The sequence below is a fragment of the Saimiri boliviensis genome, chromosome 12 (genome assembly GCF_048565385.1).
Source record: "Saimiri boliviensis isolate mSaiBol1 chromosome 12, mSaiBol1.pri, whole genome shotgun sequence".
Lineage (NCBI taxonomy): Eukaryota > Metazoa > Chordata > Mammalia > Primates > Cebidae > Saimiri > Saimiri boliviensis.
The window spans coordinates 31,379,697-31,403,865 of NC_133460.1; the positions used below are offsets into that span (position 1 = coordinate 31,379,697).

At 42.7% G+C, this 24,169-nt stretch overlaps 1 protein-coding gene across 1 annotated transcript in view; it reads right to left on the reverse strand.

The window, feature by feature from the left end:
* Positions 1–20,364, reverse strand: part of RRN3 (RRN3 homolog, RNA polymerase I transcription factor) — a 38,546-nt gene extending 18,182 nt beyond the window's left edge. The window contains exons 1-12 of the mRNA XM_039478184.2: positions 20,079–20,364; positions 18,116–18,221; positions 17,421–17,477; positions 12,408–12,497; positions 12,172–12,301; positions 11,394–11,453; positions 10,326–10,389; positions 9,078–9,147; positions 5,750–5,848; positions 3,238–3,330; positions 1,184–1,322; positions 55–185 (exon numbers count right to left, since the gene is read on the reverse strand). Of these exons, the coding sequence (XP_039334118.1) occupies positions 55–185; positions 1,184–1,322; positions 3,238–3,330; positions 5,750–5,848; positions 9,078–9,147; positions 10,326–10,389; positions 11,394–11,453; positions 12,172–12,301; positions 12,408–12,497; positions 17,421–17,477; positions 18,116–18,221; positions 20,079–20,167 (1,128 nt within the window). The 5' untranslated portion in view covers positions 20,168–20,364. The remainder of the gene's footprint in view (positions 1–54; positions 186–1,183; positions 1,323–3,237; positions 3,331–5,749; positions 5,849–9,077; positions 9,148–10,325; positions 10,390–11,393; positions 11,454–12,171; positions 12,302–12,407; positions 12,498–17,420; positions 17,478–18,115; positions 18,222–20,078) is intronic.
* Between the last annotated feature and the right edge of the window lie 3,805 nt (positions 20,365–24,169).

A 24,169-nucleotide genomic window follows, 5' to 3' on the forward strand; every position in this document is an offset into this window, starting at 1 on the left:
ATTGCAGGCAAGAACAAAATAAGCTAAGAGAATGTTAATGGCATTCTTACTTACCAATTTGAAGCTACAGAGGTAAAACATTAAAAACTGTACATGGCAGGAGGCATGGGTGGGCAACAGGAGTTTGTCAAAGATGTTTATCAGGTTGCGATACAGATCCTTCGTTTTGCTGTTATCAACCTTACCTATGGAGAAAACAACATGTTTTAGTTTTTATAAAGACATATTTTCAAGTTTCATCTGCTGGATTCTTTTTTTTTTTTTTAAATAAAGAACACACACCATTAAAAAAACAACATTATCAAGCCAGGCGTGGCGATTCACGCCTGTAATCCCAACACTTTGGAAGGCCGAGGCAGGTGGATCACCTAAGATCGGGAGTTCAAGACCAGCCTGACCAACATGGAGAAACCCCGCCTCTACTAAAAACACAAAATTAGCTGGGCATGGTGGCACATGCCTGTAATCCCAACTACTCGGGAAGCTGAGGCAGGAGAATCGCTTGAACCCGGGAGAGGTTGCAGTAAGCCGACATCACGCCATTGCACTCCAGCCTAAGCAACAAGAGTGAAACCACCAGCTCAAAAAAAAAAACACAAAAACAAAACCATTATCCAGCCATGCACAGTGGCTCCTGCCTGCAATCCCAGCACTATGGGAGGGAGCCCACGAGTTCAAGGACGGCCTGGGCAACACAGTGAGGCTCTGTCTCTACAAATAAAAATCAAAAAATTGGCCAGGTATGGTGGCACACCTGTGATCCCAGGTACATGGAGGGCTGAGGCAGATGAACAGCTTGAGCCCAGGAGGTCAAGGCTGCAGTAAGCCATGTTCATGCCACTGCATTCCAGCCTGAGTTACGGAGTAAGACCATGTCTACTTACAAAACAAACAACAAAAAAAAAACAAGACTTTGGGAGGCCAAGGCACGTGGATCACAAGGTCAGGTGTTTGAGACCAGCCTGACCAACATGGTGAAACCCTCTCTCTACTAAAAATACAAAAATTAGCTGCGCGTGATAGCGGGCGCCTGTAATCCCAGCTACTCAGGAGGCTGAGGCAGGAGAATCGCTTGAACCCGGGAGGAGGAGGTTGCAATGAGCCAAGACCATGCCACTGCACTCTAACCTGGGCAACACAACAAAACAACAACAAAGACACTCATTAAAATACAGTGGTTTACCATCTACATAGCAGACATCCTTCATGTAGGACAAAAGCAAAGACATCAGGATGTCTAGGCGCTCGGCTACAGGATGCACCATTTGGTCAAGCCGTTCGGGATTAGCCCTTGCTTCGTGTTCAGTTTCTTCATCTTCATCCTTGAAAGAAAAAAGTAAATGCTAACATTAAAAAATTCAATGTCAAAGTGGTTTAGTAGAAAAACCATCCTAAGTGATTATTTCCCCTAAAAGATAAAACAAAGAGGCTGGGCGCAGTGGCTCACACCTATAATCCCAGCACTTTGGGAGGCTGAGGCGGGAGGATCAATTGAGGTCGGGAGTTCAAGACCAGCCTGACCAGCACGGTAAAATCCCGTCTCTACTAAAAATACAAAAATTAGCCAGGCATGGTGGTACACACCTGTAATTCCAGTTACTTGGGAAGCAGAGGCAAGAAAATAGTTTGAACCTGGAAGGTGGAGAAGGCTGCAGTGAACCTGGTTCATGCCCTGGACTCCAGCCTGAGTGACAGAGTAACACTCGGCAGTGGCTCACGTCTATAATTACCAACACTTTGAAAGGAGGGAGGATCACTTGAGCTCAGGAGCCTGAGACCAGCCTGAGCAACATAGTGAGACCCATCTCTAAAAAAATATTTTAAAAGTAGCCAGGTGTGGTGGCACTGTAGTCCCAGCTACTTGAGAGGCTGAGGTAGGCAGATCACTTGAGCCCAGGAGGTCGAAGCTGCAGTGAGCCAAGATTACATCACTGCATTCCAGCCTGGGCAACAGAGCAACACCGTGTCTCAAATTAAAAAGAAAGAAAGAAAGAAAGAAATGCAGACATTGTTCCAGGGTCTCATTCAGGGATGTCAATCAGAACCACCTGCGAAATTTAAAATAAAATTTAAATATTAAAATTTAAAATAAGGCCGGGCGCGGTGGCTCAAGCCTGTAATCCCAGCACTTTGGGAGGCCGAGGCGGGTGGATCACGAGGTCAAGAGATCGAGACCATCCTGGTCAACATGGTGAAACCCCGTCTCTACTAAAAATACAAAAAATTAGCTGGGCATGGTGGTGCGTGCCTGTAATCCCAGCTACTCAGGAGGCTGAGGCAGGAGAATTGCCTGAACCCAGAAGGCAGAGGTTGCGGTGAGCCGAGATCGCGCCATTGCACTCCAGCCTGGGTAACAAGAGCGAAACTCCGTCTCAAAAAAAAAAAAAAAAAAAAAAAAATTTAAAATAAAAGCCGAGACTCAGAGTACAAGCTTCTGATTCTCATTTAGCAGACCCAATGAGAGCTAGCCATGCAAACGTTACAGGTGCCCCCCACCTCTGCTCCTGGTGGGCGCTGTTGGAGCCAGGCCCCCTTTTCCAGGTCAGGATATCCATCTCCCTGCAGCTGCGAGTACTGACAGCCAACAGCTCCCAGCTGCCTACCTTCCCCAGAGAGCTGCCCTGAGCAGAAAGCAGCCAGGACCATCCTTGCCTCTCCCGCTAGAACCAATGACTGATTTGGAAGGGTGTCAGAAAGGGTATCTCCTTGGTCTCAAACTGACACCAAACTCTGTAGAGCAATCCATGCCCCAGAGTGCCTGGTGGGATAAGGCTGTAGTGACCTCCCAAGTGAGACCCAGACCTAGCTTAGTTCCCCTGCCCTTTTCTGCTCCCTGACATCCTCTGTCCCAAGGGCACCTGAATCTCACAGACACCACCCAAAGTAGTACTGCTATAAAGTGGAGAAGTGGTAAAATGTAGAAATTAAACAGGTATGCTTTTCTATATACGACAGCTTCCCAAACAGCATCTGGCTTGCAAAAACAAACACTGAAAGTTATAAGCACGAAAGTGAAATGTTGTTCACCAAATCCAAATTCAAAGCTCTGGAAATAAAACAATATACCAAGTGCTAAATGACATGGCTGAAAATGACTCATATAAGGAATTGTTTTCAAGTTTGCTAAACTATTTTAATTATTTCAATCTAAAGCTGTAACAAAGATGAGCAGTGCTAGAGATTTCTACCCTTTGAAATGATAAACTGTGTGTTTGCTTTCACCGAAAAAATGCTAACCATATTAAACAATCCTTCTGTGGAATCTGTCCCATCACAAGTTTGTGCTTCTGTTTCCTCAGCATCTTCAATATCCTGCCGGGATGCACTCACCTATAACAGAGGGGGGAAAAAAATAAAAGGATTTTAAAAATACAACTATGTTATTTTGGGACTGGAAATTCATCTGATATACACACATTCAAGGTGTCCAGATGAGTACCTTATAACACACTCCAATACAATACACAATTATGGTGGAAGCCTGTAAACTGACCTAGGTCATGAAGGAATTTAAATTATATAAACCAAGCCCCTTTTACTACATACTTACATAAAATCAACAACTATCACATGATGCTCTATGCCAGGCAGCCTCAACAAATTCAACATTTATTCTATCTCTGATATGGTCTGGCTCTGTGTCCCCACCCAAATCTCATCTTGAATTGTACTCCTGTAATTCCTGTGTGTTGTGGGAGGGACTCAGTGGGACATAATTTGAATCATGGGGTTGGTTTCTCCTGTACTGTTCTTGTGGTAGTGAATAAGTCTCATGAGATCTGATGATTTTATCAGGGGTTTCTGCTTTTACATCTTCCTCATTTTCTCTTGCCACCACCATGTAAGAAGTGCCTTTCATCTCTCGCCATGATTGAGACCTCCCCAGCCATGTGAAGCTGTAAGTCCAATTAAACCTCTTTTTCTTCCCAGGCTCAGTTATGTCTTTATAAGCAGCATGAAAATGAGCTAATAGGCCAGGCGCGGTGGCTCAAGCCTGTAATCCCAGCACTTTGGGAGGCCGATGCGGGTGGATCACGAGGTCAAGAGATTGAGACCATTCTGGTCAACATGGTGAAACCCCATCTCTACTAAAAATACAAAAAATTAGCTGGGCATGGTGGCGCGTGCCTGTAATCCCAGCTACTCAGGAGGCTGAGGCAGGAGACTTGCCTGAACCCAGGAGGCGGAGGTTGCAGTGAGCCGAGATCGTGCCACTGCACTCCAGCCTGGGTAACAAGAGCGAAACTCCGTCTCAAAAAAAAAAAAAAAAGAAAGAAAAGAAAAGAAAATGGGCTAATAAAATATGCACAAGACGGTCACAGACATATTGTGTAAAATAAACATATCATGCATCAACTGAGCAGAAAAATGATGAACTGCAACCCGAATGTGAATTATTTTTATTTTGGTATATCACCCTTTAAATATCTTAATACCACTCAAACCACGCCTTTTTAAATTACCGGTACTTGACCTTCTTTGTAAACATTCTAAAATGTTGTTTAAATATATACCAGAGAAAAACTATAAAGAAAAGACACACAGTTGGCCAGAGAGGTGCAAATCCAAGTGAGCAATGCACCAGTAGGCCCAAGCTCCAGCTCCTCTAAGACCTCATTCCACCTTCCTGCTTCCCTACAGCATCAATGCTTCCCTCCATCAAAGCTCCTCTCCACTCAGTCCACAAACCTGCTGTCTCCTGACTCCTGAACCACGCAGGCCCCCAGCCCCAGTCTGCCTCTCCTTCCACCATAACCCTGCACCAAGGTCTCTAACAGTCCCACTTCTGCTTACCCACCACCCACATCCTCTCCTGAAATGCAGCTTCTGCCTCTTCACTGACATGCTCCTCCAGAAAGGAACAAAGACTGCCTTCTAACCACTAAATCCAAGGACTGTTGATCTTTTCATCCTTCTAAAAAATGACAGCGGTATCTCATGCTGCTGACCAAACTCCTCCTTCCTGCAGATCCCTCCTGAGCATCCAGACTCTTGGTTTTCCTCACACCTCTGATCACACTTCTCCTCCCCTGTCCTAAACTGTATCTTTCCACAGGTTTATGCTCAGGTCCCCACCTCCAGCCACGACTGCCTGTGTGTACTCTCTGGTAGGCCGCCCACCAGCAACTCAACCTGCCAAGACGGAACTCCTCTCCCAACAGCCTCCTATTGAGATTTCTAACTGCCATTAATGGCAGCACCAAGATTCTATTCCACAGGGAGCCATCTTTGAAGGATTCCTTTCCCTTGCTGTCTGCCTCTCCTCCTCCAAACCAGTCTCAAAGACCAGGTCACTTTTCCTCACAATGTTACTAGAACCACTTCCTTTCATTCCTACTGCATCTTAGTGTGGGCCTCCTTAAACAAAGTTTTAGCTGTTTACAATTAAAGCCTGTACTTGTTAAAAAAGGCCAAGCACGAAAAATCACTTCCTTTGGAATGCCTTCCTGACCCCACTGCGATTCTCTTTAGTTGTTTAACTCAAAATGCATGTTGCATTCACAGCATTCTTCACAACTGTACTTTGACATCTCGGTGACTTCTTAATGCCTTGTTCCCCAATCACGAGAAAGAACTGTTTATAACTCCCAGCACATACACAGATGGAGCTCAAGACACAGTCAAAGAAAGGAAGGAAAGAATGGTGCAAGTGGATTCTTTTCTACCACTGACTATTGTTTCCACATACTGTGATTATACCAAATTCAAGTCAGTAAATGAAAATAAAAGTAGATTACTCAGTACTTACATCCAACTTGAGTAACTTTTCAATAATAAGCTCCAGAATTTCATGCCTCAAGGTTGGAAAATAAACACTAATCCTTAGTAAGTTATGAACATAACATTCCTAAAGCAGAAAACATAAAACATTTCAACAGAGAATAAATATTTTTCATAATTATGTAAGCAAAACATCAATTACAGGACCTTTAGTTTCAAATATTTAAATAGAAAAAACAGACTACCCAGTAATATAAAAACTGTACTGTTTCTACATATGTATTATGTTCGGTACAATCATTTCAATCATCCCCAGTAAATGAAATTTTAAATTTGCATAACTACAGTTTTTTTAAATAGCTGTATTAACAAAACTCATATATCTGGTTTTTGTAATTTTCAGTAAAAAAAGAAAAAACCAACTCGTATCATACAATTACCAACTTAAAGTATACAATTTGCCAGGCACAGTGGCTCAAGCCTGTAATACCAGCACTTTGGAAGGCCGAGGCGGGTGGATCACGAGGTCGAGAGATCGAGACCATCCTGGTCAACAAGGTGAAACCCCGTCTCTACTAAAAATACAAAAAATTAGCTGGGCATGGTGGTGTGTGCCTGTAATCCCAGCTACTCAGGAGGCTGAGGTAGGAGAATTGCTTGAACCCAGGAGGCGGAGGTTGTGGTGAGCCGAGATCGTGCCATTGCACTCCAGCCTGGGTAACAAGAGCGAAACTCCGTCTCCAAAAAAAAAAAAAAAAAAAAATACAATTTAAGTTTTTAATATATTCAGTTATGTGACCATCAACATAATTTCAGAACATCTATTTTTCTTTAAGAGACAGGGTCTTGGGATGGGTGCAGTGGCTCATGCCTGTAGTCCCAGTACTTTGGGAGGCCAAGGCAGACGGATCCCAAAGTCAGGAGATCAAGACCATCCTAGCTAACATGTTTTGTCATCTTTTCACCAGTTGACAGATATTTGAGTTGCTTCTAAATGAGGCTACTATGAATGGAGCTGCTATGAACATCCATGTACACACAAGTTTTTCTGTGGAAATGTATTTTCTTTTTTTTTTTTTTTGAGATGGAGTTTCACTCTTGTTGCCCAGGCTGGAGTGCAATGGCATGATCTCGGCTCACCACAACCTCTGCCTCCTGGGTTCAAGCAATTCTCCTGCCTCAGCCTCCTCAGTAGCTGGGACTACAGGTATGTGCCACCATGCCCAGCTAATTTTTTGTATTTTTAGTAGAGATGGGGTTTCAATATGTTGACCAAGATGGTCTCAATGTCTTGACCTCATGATCCACGTGCCTCGGCCTCCCAAACTGCTGGGATTATAGGCGTGAGCCACCGCGCCCGGCCATGGAAATGTATGTTCATTTCTCTTGTAAAAATGCAGCAGTTTGCTGATGCTTAGGACCAAACAAACAAACAAAAAACCAAAAAAAACAAAACCCAGCAGTGGAACTGCTGAGCCACATGGTAATTCTACATTGAAGAAATGCCAGGCTATTTTTCAAAACGGCTGCGCCACTTTACATTCTCACCAGCAATGTATGACAGTTCCCATGTTCCCATTTCTCCACATCCTTATCAACCCTTGTTACTGTCTTGTCTTTATTACAGTCATCCTTGTGGGCATGAGTGAAACCATTTCCCTAATGACTAATGATGTTGAGCTTCTTTTCATGTGCTTTTATGGCAGAAATGACTTTTCAGATCCTTTGCCCATTTATTATTGAATTATAAAAGTTCTTTACATGTACAAGTCCATTACCAGACATAGAATTTAGAAATATTTTCTCCCGTTATTTGGGGACTGTTTTCCTCTTGTTGAAGGCATCCTACAAAGCATGACAGTATTTAACTTTGAAGTACAACTGAGGTAGTTTTTCTTTGGTCGCTTGAGCTCCAGCCGTCAAATCTGGAAATGATTGCCTAATCCAACACCATGAAAATGCACCATTTTCTTCTAAGAGTTTTATAGGTTTTACTCTTCATGTAGGGCTTTCATTGATTTGGAGTTCATTTTTGTATATGGATATCCATATACCTCATTATTTTGCATGTGCATAACCATTTGTGCCACCAGCATTTGTTGAAAAGACTATTCTTGTCCCTTATTCAATTGTCTTGGACAGCTGGTGTATGCTGGTCTTCTGTCCCGTAACCATGCTGAATTCATTTATTATCCTAAAATTTATTTGTGGGCTCCTTAAGATGACAAATAAAATAATCTTACGAAAGAGAGTTTATGCCTTCCTTTCCAACTGGACGTCTTTAATTCTTTTTCTTGCCTAACTGCCTTGGCTAGACAAGCTGCAAGAGCAGACATCCTTGTTTTGTTCTTTATCTTATCATTGAATATGATGTTATCTGTGGGTTTTTCAGATGCCCTTTATCGGGTTGAGAAAATTTCCTTTTGTTTTTGTCACAAAAGGGTATAGTTGTTTGTTAAACACTTCTGCATCTACTGAGATAATCATGTGGTTGTTATCCTTTGTTCTATTACTACAAAATATTATATTAATTAATTTTCAGGTATTAAATCTATCTTGGCTGGTCATGGTGGTTTGAAATTATAATCCCAACACTTTCCAAGGTTGAGGCCAGTGGATCACTTGAGGTCAGGAGTTCAAGACCAGCCTGGCCAATGTGGCAAAACCCCATCTCTACCAAAAATAAAAAAATTAGCTGGGTGTTGTGCCCCATGCCTATAGTCCCACCTGCTCGGGAGGCTGAAGTGGAAGTTGCTTGAACCCTGGAGGCAGAGGTTGCAGTGAGCTGAGATGGCACCACTGCACTCACTCCAGCCTGACAGAGAAAGACTGTCTCGAACCCCCCCTCACCCCAGCCCCCCAAAAAAAGTCTTGCATTCCTAGCATAAATCGCACTTGGTCTTGGCATGTAATTCTTTTCATATGCTGCGAGACTGAGTTTTCTAGTAAGGCAACCAACCACCATTACTAAAAACTACCCAGATGATCTAAACATTGTACAAAAACTAAGCAGAATTCATCTATAGAAGGCTTTCCTTTCAGGTTAAAATAAAGCATGTTTACAATTAGTAATACGTGAATTATTACTATCTAGTAATTCTTATCTATATGAGCATGAAGCCTCTACAGATATTTCTGAAATGGTCTCAGAACCTAACTTGCACATAGTAATAAGAGAAAAAGGCACTGGGAAGCCCCAAGAGCTGCCTAGTAAGCAAGGAATCTGAGTCAAATTCTTAGACATCAGTTTAAGGTCTAGAAGACAAAACAACCTTTCAGAAAAAGACCTAACATCATCTAAAATGAAATCACACAAACAACTTTCCCATGATTTTCTCAATGAAAAGATTTCTTACCAGTGTTCTCTCTGATTTTCGAACAAATGGAAATTTTTCCACCAGGATCGGCATAAGAAACCACGGTGTCCTATTTAAAAAAATTAAATCAAGCCATGTTAACTTTACTTTCTAGAAAAGTAATACTACCATTCTAAAAGCAAACAGGAATAGACATAGGAGGCAAATAGGAACCCCTACCTCAAAGAACTGGAACTTTTTTTTTTTTTTGAGACAAAGTTTTGCTCCTTTTGCCCAGGCTAGAACGCAGTGGCATGATCTTGGCTCAGTGAAACCTCTGCCTCCTGGGTTCAAGCAATTCTCCTGCCTCAGCCTTCTGAGTAGCTGGGATTACAGGCATGGGCCACCACGCCAGGCCAATTTTTGTATTTATAGGAGAGGCAAGGTTTTGCCATGTTGGTCAGGCGGGTCTCAAACTCCTGACCTCAGGTGATCTACCTGCCTCAGCCTCCCCAAGTGCTGGGATTATAGGCGTGAGCCACCATGCCTGGCCAGAACTGGAACTTAAAATGTATAGCTTCTTGGCTGGGCATGGTGGCTCACACCTGTAATCCCAGCACTCTGGGAGGCCGAGCAGGGATGATAATGAGGTCACGAGATCAAGACCATTCTGGCTAACATGGTGAAACCCTGTCATTTAAAAAAAAAATGTATAGCTTCTGAGAAAATCTATAATAACTTAGAGAAAATAAGCTCCTGTTAACTCTGACATCAACAGTAAATCAAAAGGAGAGCTTCTCTCCTACAGAAGCATAATAGCAATTCAGCTGACATTTCCCACTACACATATATATTATTTTTAAAAGAAAAAATTATCAAGTTGGAGTTTTTTTAAGATAACAAATAATCAACGGGCAGTGGGAACTAAGTCCACCCCTCTAAAAGAAATCTACAAACCTGAAAAGTATTTCTTAGAAGTGCAATTTTTATTCATATGGCATGACACAAACACACACAGGGGTTTCTCACTGAAAATTTTGGAGAGCATATCTGTTGAAGATAAAAGCAAAATTCCAACCACCATACAAAATTGGGGAAGAATCTGCATGCAAACTTTGAAAAATAATTAAAGACAATGAATAGAAAATGGAAATGCCACTTTTCGTAGAATGTAATGTTTCTTCAACCGGATACCAAAAAAATCATGTGATGTAAGACTTAAGTTTTAATGCTATTAACATTTTATAATTTTATTGACTACAATTTTATTGGGAATTAAGCATTCAAAATAAGTAAAAGTATACTCACGATGGTACATATCTTGCTATTATTTGCAAGGCTCTGTGACATGTGTCAAAATTTGCAGGAAGATCTGCAGGGAGAAAAGTTGAGAGTATGAAGATCAAAATAAAACAGAAAGGTAACACACGTGAAGCTAAAAATACATGCTGGCCAGGCACAGTGGCTCATGCCTGTATTTCCAACCATGTGGGAGGCTGAGGTGGGGGGATCACCTGAGGTCAGGAGTTCAAGACTAGCCTGACCAACATGGTGAAACCTCGTCTCTACTAAAAAAAAAAAAAAAAAAAAAAGTACAAAAATTAGCCAGGCATGGTGGCACATGCCTGTAGTCCCATCTACTCCGGAGGCTGAAGCAGGAAAATCACTTGAACCTGGGAGGTGGAGGCTGCATTGAGCCAAGATCATGCCACTGTACTCCAGCCTGGGCAACAGAGTAAGACTCTGTCTCAAAAAAACAAAACAAAACAAAACAAAAAAAAGTGACGTATTTGAAAGTAAAGACACATGCTAACTAAAATAGAACAATTTATCAGAGAAATAATAATTTCAAGATTTTTCTCCACAACCATCAATGAAAACTGAACGGACTAATTATATAAATAATGCATTCAGGACAAATAACTGTACATCAATGCTAAATATAACAAAAAGATTATATCAAAGGTTTTGTCATTTGTTGTAGTCTACTTATTAGAATAGGTGCCAGTATATTTTCTCATTCATCATGCATTCTCTAAGACACAGGAGGTATTCTGTGCTTTACTTCGAGAGACAGGGTCTTGCCATGTTGCCAAGGCAGGACTTGAACTCCTAGGCTCAAGCAATAAACCCACCTAAGCCTCCTAGGTAGCTGTGACTACAGACACATGCCACCCTGCCTAGTTCTACTTTAAGCCTCTTTTAAAAGAATATTTGAAAAATTTTGTGTGTGTGTAGAGACAAGGTCTTACTACATTGCCTTGAGGCGGGTCTCAAACTCTTGGCCTCAAGTGATCCTCCCGTCTTAGCCTCCCAAGGTGCTGGGATTGTGGGTGAAAGCCACTGTGCCCAGGCTTTAAATCTTTTTATACTTACTATCATCTTCATCATCAGAATCTGAAACATCTACGTCGCCTTCCTTAATGATCACTCGGGCTTTTGAGGAAAAAAGAAAATATGTTACTCTGTCATTGACCTAGACAATGAATAGCTATACAAAAAAGCTATTTTTCTATAATTCAAAGTCAGCACAATGACTAATTAAATGTACCATCTGAAAAAATGTTTTTAAACAGCTAAAAATTCCTAGACGAGGTCTAAGACTTCATCAGAAGTTCAAAAAAGCAGATTGCAATTCATAAAAATCACAGCAACAAATGAATCTAGACACCTCCCCAGGGGTTATTATGGGAAACATACGTCTACCAAACCTGGTGCCAATATGCAGCTGGAATCTTTTTTTTTTTTTTTTTTTTTGAGACAAAGCCTCGCTCTGTTACCCAGACTAGAGTGCAGTGGCACAATCTTGGCTCACTGAAACCTCTGCCTCCCAAGTTCAAGTGATTCTCCTGCCTCGGCCTCCCGAGTAGCTGGGATTACAGGTGCCTGCCACCATGCCCGTCTAATTTTTTGTATTTTTAGTAGAGACAGCATTTCAGCATGTTGGCCAGGCTGCTCTCGAACTCCTGACCTTATGATCCACCTGTCTCGGCCTCCCAAAGTGCTGGGATTACAGGTGTGAGCCACTGTGCCGGCCACATCTGGAATCTTCCATGGTGGCAGTATCTCTCATGTATAAGGGGAAGGTAGTATTTTAATAAAGAAGTATTTAAAAAAAGAGAGAGAAGATTCCAAGCAAAGAGTGGTGACTTACGAGGCACAAAATGGGAAGCAATCATGCTGAGACATGGTCTGAGGAAAACAGTCTGTGCTGACACAAGATTACCAAGAAAAGCCAAATACTCTTCCACTACTGTTTGACTTCTGTTCAACCAAGGCAATCTCTAGAGTTGGGGAAGAAAGATAAAAGCAGCATTTTATTAATATAATATACACTATTTCCAAAGTACTCAATTACATACTAGTCAGCGAAATAAATGGTGAACTTACCAATATAATACTGATAAGCTGCTCAAAGTCTTTTGTCAAGTACATGATAGAAGAACGAAATTCTAGCAGCCAGTTGATGATCTGGTCATCCTTAAGTTAAACAAAGAGTACTTTCAAAACCACAAATCCTCTAAGATAACAGAAACTTACAGCTATCTTATATCGATCGTTTATCAAGAGTATTTAGATTGGGGGGGAAAGGGTCACAAACCTGAAAGGAAATCAAAACTGGGTACCAAAACAGAAAAAGATATTATAATAAACTTACCTGTTTTTAAAAAGTAATCTAGTAACTCTAATATACAGGAAAAAGACTTAAGTGCAATACTTCAGCGTTATCACTTTTGGAAATCACCTCAAATGTTGACACTTGGGACTTTTAAAAACTACAGAGCTCTAGCAGACTCAAATATGAAAAGATCACAAAGGATCAATAGTTACCTCTATTTCCTCTTATTCATACTGACCAGAAAGCATGCTGATAAAACTCAGTTTAGGCTGATCAACTGCGGTCATGAATAAACATAACTTTTTTGAAACCAAAACAGTAGATGAGTTAAAATATATGATGTGTTTTGTATAAATAATGGCTCCATTCCTCCATTAAATATTTTTCAGACTGGCCGGGCGTGGTGATTCAAGCCCGTAATCCAAGTACTTTGGAGGTCAAGGCGGGAGGATCACCTGAGGTAGGGAGTTGAAGACCAGCCTATCCAACATGGTGAAACCCCGTCTTTAAAAAAATAAAAATAAAAATAAATATTTTTCAGACAATCAAGTTACTGTTCATAATAGTGACATGAGAACTGCTAAATCTGAAAAGCAATGTACAAAATACAATGTCAATTATGTAAAATACTAATATATTAATTATATTCATGCATATATACTACACAAGAAAAAAAACCATTAAGAAAAAGCCCCCAATTTGTTAAAGAGTTGGACATATAAATAAAAGCAACACAAGGCCACACCTACAGGGATATTCATAGGGAGTTATCATTTAGTGAGAACACACCACATGCTAGGCACAGTGTCTGACACTACATATGTATCTTTATCTAATCCGAAAAACTCTGCAAGATGTTCAGTTACTCCCATTTTGCTGTTCAGGAAGCTGAGACTAAGAGAGATTAATAAGCAATCTGACCAACCAAGAAGCCAGTAAAGAAGCAGGTCCAAACCTGTCTGTCTCAGTCAAGGCCATCCTCTGTCCATTCTCCCACACACCTCCCTCCATGCACAGAAGGAGCTGTCACCTTTTCCCCACTTTAATTCAGCTACTGAGTGCTTACTATACCATAGCTATGTGACAAACTCCCACAGATCAACCATTTTCTGATGAAATCCCAAGTAGCCTGGCAGTAAAATAAACCATAACCCATTTGTACTATGGTAATTTCATAATGTTCACAGCTGTTAAGGAATTCACGGGAGCTCACTAAGGCCAAAGGCACAAAGAAAACAAGCGAAGTTAGTGCTCAAATAAAAATGATCTGTCCTATCTCTTTTCCACTAAAAAGACTGCAACAAAACTACAAGGATGACATTTAAACTGTTCCATTTTTAAAATTAATCAGTCCCAGACTCTGGTGCTTTAGTACTGAACTATTATTATTTCTACTAGCAGCCAGGAGCAGTGGCTCATGCCTGTAATCCCCACTCTTTTGTGAGGCTAAGCCAGGAGGAGACTGCTTGAGTCCAGAAATTTGAGATGAGCATGGGCAACGTAAGGAGACCCTGTCTCTAGAAAAATTAGCCAGGCATGGTAGCACATGCCTGTGATCCCAGGTGCTGGGTAGCCTGAGGTGGGAGGATTGCTTGAGCCTGGGATGTTGAGGCTGCAGTGAGCCATGATTAGGCCCATTATACTCCAGCCTGGGTGACAAAGCAAGACCTTGCCTCAAGAAGAAAAAAGGTCTACGTGCAACACTCCTCTGAACTAACAGACATACAAGTAGTGCACTTCTTGATATGTCAAAATACCAAGAATGTGGCCGGGCGTGGTGGCTCAAGCCTGTAATCCCAGCACTTTGGGAGGCCGAGGCGGGTGGATCACGAGGTCAAGAGATCGAGACCATCCTGGTCAACATGGTGAAACCCCGTCTCTACTAAAAATACAAAAATTAGCTGGGCATGGTGGCACATGCCTGTAGTCCCAGCTACTAGGGAGGCTGAGGCAGGAGAATTGCTTGAACACAGGAGGCGGAGGCTGCGGTGAGCCGAGATCGTGCCATTGCACTCCAGCCTGGGTAACAAGAGCGAAACCCCATCTCAAAAAAAAAAAATACCAAGAATGAGAACTGCTGATATAAAATATAGTGGAACACAAAGAAAATGGCCCTTTGTATCTGGGAAAAAAGGCAGGGATCAGAAAAAGCTTTAAAGAGAAAGCGATGCTTCAGCTGTCTTTAAACAGTAAGAGAGTTGAATCTTTTCTGGAAGTTCTTCTTACAGAGGGAAAAGTCTGTTTTCAGAAAACTGAAAGTTGTTTAGTATGGCTGGCGTGTATAGTAAGCAAATCAACAGAGAATAAATCTGGGGAACAAAGCAGCGGCAAATAGACCACGGAGGGCCTTGTAAACCAGATTTATAATTAGAGAGATCTGGAAGTTTGAGAAACGGACTGAATGAAGGAACAGCCATCTGCTGAGAGAGAACCAGGGCAAGCTCCATTAAAGATGACTTTTCAGCTCAGTTCAAAGAATGAGCAAGAGTTTTTAAAAATGTAGTATGAATGGTCTAGGTAAAGGTCACCCCCACAAAAAAAAGAAGAAAAAAACTGTAGTAATAATGGTAATAATAATAACAGTGAACACTAATATAGCACTTACTGTATGCTAGAAACTGTTCTACGATTTTAACATTTAGCAACTTATGAAGACTTTAACATTTAGTAACTCATGTCATCCTTACTCCACGAGGTGGGTCCTTCTGCCGATTGCCACTTTACAGATGAGTACACTAAAACAGAAATGAGCAACTTGTCCCTGGTCACACAGCTAGTAAGAAGGGAGGCAACGTAGCTACAGCCCATGCTAATACAGGTAGCAAATAAAATACATACAGGGGACCTCCTTCAGCCAGAAAAAGGCACATACAAAGGCATAAAGATGAAAAGTGGCAAATTCCAGGAATAAAGTATCTAGAGAGTAAACATAAAACAAGGTTGCAGGCCACGCTGATCTTCATTTTCCATAGGCATGAAGTTTTTCAGTAGGGGAATGACATACCTAGACATGTGCATTCTGGAGATAATTTAGGTTACACTGTTGAGGATAAATGGGGGTTGAGGGGGCCACAGAGGTATGAGATAGAGGAGGACTGGGAACATAGAGACTGCTAAAGAGGTTACTGGAAGAATCCAGACGAGAGAACCAACAAAACAGGAAGGCTTCAGAGATTTTTTTTCCCAAAGGACTTGATCCAGTGAATGGATCTGAGGGGTAATAAAATTCAAGACCCCAAGGTGCCTAACTTAATAATGTGGTAAGCAGTGAACAGTTAAGCACACAAGTCTGCAGAAAGGGTGGGTGTGAGAGAAAGATTAAGAGTTTATTTTAAGACATGCTAAGTTTGGAGTACACATAATGAGTCTGAGTAAATGCACCTAACAGACAGTTAAACAAGTCTAGGCTGGGTGCAGTGGCTCACACCTGTAATCCCAGCACTTTGGGAGGCTGAGGTGGGCAGATCACTTGAGGTGAGGAGTTCGAGACCAGCCTGGCCAAAATGGTAAAACTCCAAATCTACTAAAAATGCAAAAAATTAGCTGGGTGAGGTGGCACAGATACTCGGGAGGCCGAGGCAGGAGGATGGTTTGAACCTGGGAGGCAGAGTTTGCAGCGAGCCCAGATCACGCCACTATACTCCAGTATACGTAGGTGACAAGAGCAAAGCTCTATCTCAAAAAAATTAAAGTCCACCGAAATCAGTGTGTAAAAAAAACCACACACAAACACAAACAGGTAAACTGTCAGGGTAATTACTATAGTGATAAGAAGAATGGGCTTAAATGTGAGTGAGAAACGATAAGGTGCAGTCAGTCAGCAGGAACAAAAACAGCAGCTAACAATCACTGCCCTTACTTTGAGTCAGAGACTGTCCTAAGTGCTTCTTGTATATAAGCTCATAGAATCTCTGTTAAATATTTCCATGTTTAAAGCTAGGCACAGTGGCATGCAACTACAGTCTCAGCCACTTAGGAGGCTGAGGAGAAAGGATCATTTGAGGCCAGGAGTTTAGGGCTATACTGCACTATGATCCCCCCTGTGAGAAGCTGGGGCAACACAGCAAGACCCCATCTCTTAAAAACAAAACAAAACACTCCGTATTTTTAAAATCGCTATTGTTTTCTTGGTTTTACACAGTGGAAAATAGAGGCAGAGAGGTTAAAACAATTTGCTCAAGATCACATGCTGGATAACAATAAAACTGAAATTTTATCCCAGGCAATCTAACTATCATTGCCATGGTAATCAACTATTCTTTTCAAAATTGGGGAGTAAAGGAAGAACAGTGAAACAAAATGTACTGAGTTTTTACTCCATGACAGGTAAATCTTGAACTTGAAACAGTAGCTTTTTGTTTTGTTTTAGCTTTGAAGAGACAAGAGAGTTGCATGCAGCACGCAGGAAAGAGGTGGTAGTCTAATAGAAAGGAAGCACTAGAGCAGGGTTTCCCAGCTGCCACACGGGTGTCATCTGGGGCTGGATCAGTCTGGGTTATGGGAGTCTGTCCTGTGCACTGTGAGATGTTCAGCAGCATCTCCATCATTCATCTGCTAGATGCCAGTAGAACCCCTTCCTCCCAATTGTGACAAACAAAAACATCTGCAGCCATCACCAAATTCCTACGGGGTAAAACTGTCCCTGGTTGAGAACCACCAGATGAAAGCAGGAGAGGATCTCGGAAAGAGCAAGTTCTGGAGGACAGAACGGGACCCAAAGAGCAAACTAATGTCCGTATCAAGTGGCAATAATTTTGTTAATGATCAAACACAAAATTAATTACCTTTATGTCTGGATCTAACAGCTGGTTCTTCAGCAACTCAAAGTCATTTGTTTCACCCTTAACAAGAAGGGGAAAGAATTAAGTTATGTTTGTTTTTGTTTCCTGTTTAGTATCAACAGGACTTTTAACCACAGTTTAACATCAGATGAAATTATAAAAGGAACACTAACTTTCATACATCAGCCATAATGATCTAATTCAGGAAGATCTAAGAAAGTATTCACTCAAATGTGGATACAAATGAATATTACATATACACATCCAGTCGTTTCCCTCTACTGCTGAGATTTAGTAGAAATGCTTCTAACTTACCACAAAAACAAAAATCTCTATTCAGAGAACTGGCTTACTGTCCCAAAGTTGTGTTTAGGTAAGTTCCTCAAAAAATAAACTGCTGGAATTGTTTCTAACTCTAGCACTTGCTGAAGTTAAAAGATGCTATGTAAGTAAAGCATGTGAAAAGGCGAAACCTCAGCAAACACATTATTACTCTCACCTATGAAATGGGCCATGGTGGAGGGGAAAAAAAGGACTTTATTACTTTAATTTTGAACTGCCAGCATCAAACTATTATAAAATATTTGATTTCAACCGGTATCTAAATTCATCTTACATTTCTACTGGTCTTTAGTATAACAGCAATAGTTGTATTCTGACCTGACCAAAAGCAAACTTCACACATTATCTCCTCTTACCTTTTTGTACTTCAGCAAGACTTCTGTCACGGTTCCACCAAACCGAACAGTTTTTCTTGGGGGAGAATTGAAAAAATCGTTTTCTAATGCAAGCATATTTGAAATCCTGTGGAGCCAAGATTAACAAGCTATTAAGTTCATGAAAATAATAAAAATTATAATAGCCAACATTTATTGAGCCAACATCATTCAGCGGGGCTGTTGTTAAGGCCTCTTTACTGCTCTCCCTGCTTCCACTTTTCTCCAACAATCCCTCCTTTGCTCAGCAACCAAAAATTGTCTTCCCACTGCACTTCTACTAAAAATCCAAATTTCTTAGTGTGGTCTTTAAGGTCCTACATTAATCTGGCCCCTGCCTCCCTTTCTGACCTCATCTCCCAAGAACTTGTTTTACTACAGCCATAACGTCTTTCGTGCTCTTCACATATGTCAAGCTGGTTCTCATTTCACTTACTGTTCACTCTATTGAAAACAACTCTTTTCCCAAAGCTGTATGGTTGGATTTTTGTTTGTTTTTTGCTTTTGAGACGGAGTCTTGCTCTGTTGCCCAGGCTGGAGTGCGGTGCCGTGATCTCTGCTTACTGCAACTTCCGTCTCCTGGGTTCAAGCATTTCTCCTGCTTCGGCCTCCCACAAAGCTGGGATTACAGGCATCCGCCACCATGCCCGACTGATTTTTGTATTTTTAGTAGAGATGGAGTTTTGCCATGTTGGCCAGGCTGGTCTTGAACTCTTGACCTCAGATGATCTGCCTGCGCCTTGGTCTCCCAAAGTGGCGGGATTATAGGAGTGAGCCACCACACCCGGCCTAGATTTTTGCCTTCATTCAAACTGAAGCTCAAATGTCAGATGTTTTCCCCACGAGAAATCTCAAGTATTTATTTTCTCCCTTCTCCATCCCCTATTACCCTGTTGTATAACTGAAATCATCGTGTTCATTTATTTATTGGCCTCTGTACTGCCGTTCCTCCCTAGGCTGTAAGCTCTGTAGAAAGCAGGGACATTCACGTCTTTGGATAAACTACTTGTCCCCAGTATTTAATACAGTAAGCAGGAGCTCAAGAAATATGAATCAGGCCGGGCGCGGTGGCTCACGCCTATAATCCCAGCACTTTGGGAGGCCGAGGTGGGTGGATCACGAGGTCAAGAGATCGAGACCATCCTGGTCAACATGATGAAACTCCATCTCTACTAAAAATACAAAAACTAGCTGAGCACGGTGGCGCACGCCTGTAATCCCAGCTACTAGGGAGGCTGAGGCAGAAGAATTGCTTGAACCCAGGAGGCGGAGGTTGCGGTGAGCCGAGATCGAGCCACAGCCTGGGTAACAAGAGCGAAACTGTCTCAAAAAAAAAAGAAAGAAAGAAAGAAAGAAAGAAGGAAAGTAATATTATGAATCATATTATGCTAAATGTTTTACAAGGTCTGCTTCACTTGCACAGAGTAAATTAATGAAAAAACATGGCATCCTAATGACTGAAAGTTAAACGCCAACTGTGCTATGAGGGTTAGGGATTTTAAAACGCCAACCGTGCTATGAGGGTTAGGGATTTTAAAAGTGGAACAAAATAAAGACTGCTAAACAAATATGCGTGTCGAAACAAATTTCAGAACAAAAAAATTGTAATATTTTATCAGCCATGATTGACAGCATTGAGCGGAAAAACCAAATAGCCCAGAGATTCCCTTCCAAGAAGCGGGAAGGAAGAGGAGTCAAGGCGCAGAAGGCAGTACCCAGGCCTGGGAAACCACCAAGAAACATAGTCGGGAAAGGGGGCCTCCAGAACAGAGAATATAGTTACTTTCCCAGCCCAATCCCGCTCACTCCTGCGAATGTGAGATGGCCCTCGACCCCTGGCTCCGACCTAGCCATTAGCTTTGTCCCAGACCCTTTCAATCCGCTCCCCAACGCCGTGTCCTGACGTTTGGTCCGGACGCGCAGAAGGAAGCGGCCTGGATCTTACCCGGTCCTCGACGTGCCCAGCGTGTTGACGGTAGAGGCCGAAGCAGCCGTATCTCCCGGCAACCGCGTGTGAAGCAGCGGCGCCGCCATTGGGCCGAACCAACGCGACTTCTGCACTCCCCGCCGGATGCGCGGTGCCTTCCAGCCACAGCCCTCTGTCCCGGAAGTCGCGCGAGCCAGCGCAACCTTCAGCCAATCAGAACCCCCGCTTGGGGAGAGCGTAAGCTCTCGACGGGCTAGAGCGCCGCCAAAGTCATTCCCTTCCTTCTACTTGGAGGACTTTTACCGCCCAGCCAGAAAGCGCGAGGGTAGACTTGAACGGCCGGCTCCATCCAGCCTTGAGGATACCAAGGAAAGGGCGAAAGCACCCTGGAGGTATTAAGCTGTGGCCGAGTACACGCGAATGTTAATGTTCTGGAGACAAAGCCTCCGTCAGTCAAATCGAAGAAACTGAAGCCCTGTAATTAACCCAGATCCTCACGGAGGAAAGGGGATTCAACCCCGCTGACCCAGGAGCCTGGGCTCTATACTAAATGCAGCATCCTCAGACACTCAAGATGACGTTATCTTCACGGAAACGAGGTCGACGAAGTGACCTACCCCAAAGCCTCAAGGCTGTGATGATGCTGGAATGAGAAATAACAGGAGTTTCCAAATGTCACCCCTTGACCTTTCTTCTTTTTCCCCCGAGATCGAGTCTTGCTCTGTTGCCCAGACTGGAGTGCAGTGGCGTGATCCGGCTCACTACAGCCTCCGCCCTCCTGGTTCAAACAATTGGGTTCAAGCAATTCTCGTGCCTCAGTCTCCCGGGTAGCTGGCATTACAGGTGCATGCCACCACACCCAGCTAATTTTTGTATTTTTAGTAGAGACCGGGTTTCACTATGTTGTTCAGGTTGGTCTGGAATTCTTGACCTCAGGTGATCCACCTGCCTCGGCCTCCCAAACTGCTGGGATTACAAGCATGAGCCACTGTGCCAGGCCGAACTTAAAACTTTTAAAAGAGGAACACGAGTTAGCCCCACCAACAAAATAGCAATGGATGTTCTAAGCATAGGAAACAGAGGAGACAGCAGAGGCCAAGACCCAGGGACTGTGGGGGATGTAGAGGGAGAACAGGGGCTGCCCCTACCCTCTGGGAGGGGAAAAGGTTGCAACTTTGGAAACTGTACAGGCCTATCAAAAATACCCAGCCTGGGTGACACAGTGAAAGCTCATCTCTACAAAAAAATTTAAAAATGAAAATAATAAAAATTATGTGGGTGTGGTGGCACACACCTGTAGTCCCAGCTACTTGGGAGGCTGAGGATTGCTTAAGCCCAAGAGATAGCACCACTGCACTCCCGCCTGGGAAACAGAGCGAGACCCCATCTAGAAATAAATAAATTTAATTAATTGATCAATTTTTTTAAAAAATGTAGATGCGTGGGCCAAGCCCAGTGGCTCACGCCTCTTATCCCAGCACTTTCAGAGGCCAAGGCAGGTGAATCACCTGAGGCCAGGAGTTTGAGATCAGCCTGGCCAACATGACGAAACCCTGTCTCTACTAAAAATACAAAATTAGCTAGGTGTGGTGGTGGCACCTGTAATTCCAGCTACCTGGGAAGCTGAGGCAGGAGAATTGCTTGAACCTCGGAGGCTGAGGTTGCAGTGAGCTGAGATCAGGACACTGTACTCCTGCCTGGACGAGAAAACCAAAACTCCATCTCAAAAAAAACGAGTGTGTGTGTGTGTGTGTGTGTGTGTATCTAGGAGTTCAAAACCTGCCTGGGCAACATAGGGTGGCACATACCTGTAGTCCAAGCTACTCAGAAGCTGAGGCAGGGGGACTGCTTGAGCCCTGGAATTCAAGGCTACATTGAGCTATGTACTCCAGCCTGGGCGACAGAGCTATACCCTTTTTCACAAAATAAAATACAGTGATTTGGTTCGGTTTTTTTTTGAGGTGAAGTCTTGTTCTGTCACCCAGGCTGGAGTGCAGTGTTGTGATATTGGCTCACTACAACCTCCACCTCCTGGGTTCAAGCAATTCTTGTGCCTCAGCTTCCCCAATAGCTAGGATTACAGTTATCTGCCACCACATCCAGCTAATTTTTGTATTTTTAGTAGAGATGGGGTTTTACCATGTTGGCCAGGCTAGGATGGTCTTGAACTCTTGACCTCAAGTAATTTGCCCACCTTGGACTCCCAAAGTGCTGGGATTACAGGCATGAGCCACCTTGCTGAGCCAGCAATTTGTTAAACAAGAACCATAATTCTGTGTTGCAACAGTGTAAAATCAGTAACGGTCAGTCCTGAGTCTCCATTTGGTCTTTACTGAGTTCCTTGGGAATGCTGGACAGGAATCATCTATGCCTCAAGGACAGAAGAAATTATTGCACCCCAGCTCACAAGGCAAAGGTGAGTGGATCACCTGACGTCAGGAGTTTGAGGCCGGCCTGGCCAACATGGCGAAACCCCATCACTACTAACAAATAAAAAATACAAATAAAAATTAACTAGGCACAGTGGCAGGTGCCTGTAATCCCAGCTACTCGCGAGGCTTAGGCAGGAGAATGACTTGAACCCAGGAGGCAGAGGTTGCAGTGAGCCAAGAATTCACCATTGCACTTCAGCCTGGGAGACAGAGCAAGACTCCATTTAAAAAAAAAAAAAAAAAAAAAAGTCTGAGTCTGGGTATGGTGGCTTCTGCCTGTAATGCCAGAGCTTTGGGAGGCCGAGGCAGAAGAACAACTTGAAGCCAGAATGAGACCAGCAGGGCAACAAAGCCAGACTCCGTCTCTACAAATAATACTTTTTGCCTGTAGTTCCAGTTTTTTGGGAGACAGAGGTAGGAGAATCACTTGAGCCCAGGAGTTGGAGGCTGCAGTGAGCTATGACTGAGCCACTACACTCTCCAGCCTGGGTGACAAAGCAAAATCTCATCTCTGGAAAAAAAAGTTTGACATGTAGAAAAGAAAATGTTAATATAAGTCATAAAAACATAATGAGGCTGGGCACAGTGGCATGCATGCCTGTAATCCCAGCTACTTGGGAGGCTGAGGCAGGAGAATTGCTTGAACCAGAGAGGTGGAGGTTTTGGTGAGCTGAGATCATGCCATTGCACTCTAGCCTGGGCAACAGCAGCCAAACTCTTGTCTCAAAAACAAAAAATAAAAAATAAACATAATGAACTGTCTCAAAAACAAAATATAAAAAATAAATATAATGAACACCTGTAAATGTACCACCCAATTTAAGCAGCCAAACATTAACCAGGACAATTGAAGTTTACCGTGTGCTGCTCTGGGATCCCACCTTCTACGCTTTCCTCCCGAAAGTAGTCACAATCATGATTTTTTAAAGCCATTTTCGCTTTTCTTCGCGTAGTTACCATAGTTATACTCCTAAACAATGTACTATATTTGCTTTTATTTCTTTTTGCATTTTATAAAGTTATTTCCCTGCTGTATTATACTGCTGTTTTCAACATGATGCTTTTTTTTTTTTAGACAGAGTCTCCCTCTGTTGCCCAGGCTGGAGTACAGTGTCATGATCTCAGCTCACTGCAACCTCTGCCTTCTGGGTTCAAGCAATTCTCCTGCCTCAGCCTCCCAAATACCTGGGATTATAGGTGCCCACCACCATGCCCAGCTAATTTTTTGTTTTGTTAGTTGGCCAGGATGGTCTCAAACTCCTGACTTCAGGAGATCCGCCTGCCTTGGCCTCCCAAAGTACTGGGATTACAGATTACAGATTACACCGTGCCTAGCCAACATTATGCCTTTGAAATCCCTGTTGAACATAGTTGTGGTTTATTTTATTTGCTACACAGCATTCATTATATGAATATGTCATGACTTAGCAATTTTCCTATCACAAACACTTAAATTGTTTCCTTTCTTTTCTCCCTCCATTATGTAAATCACTACTACTAATAGTCTTTTTAATTTTTTTGAGACAGAGTTTCGCTCTTGCTCAGGCTGGAGTGCAATGTCGAGGTCTCAGCTCACTGCAACCTCTGCCTCCTGGGTTCAAATAATTCTCCTGCCTCAGCCTCCCAAGCAGCTGGTATTACAGGCACCTGCCACCACACCTGGTTCATTTTCGTATT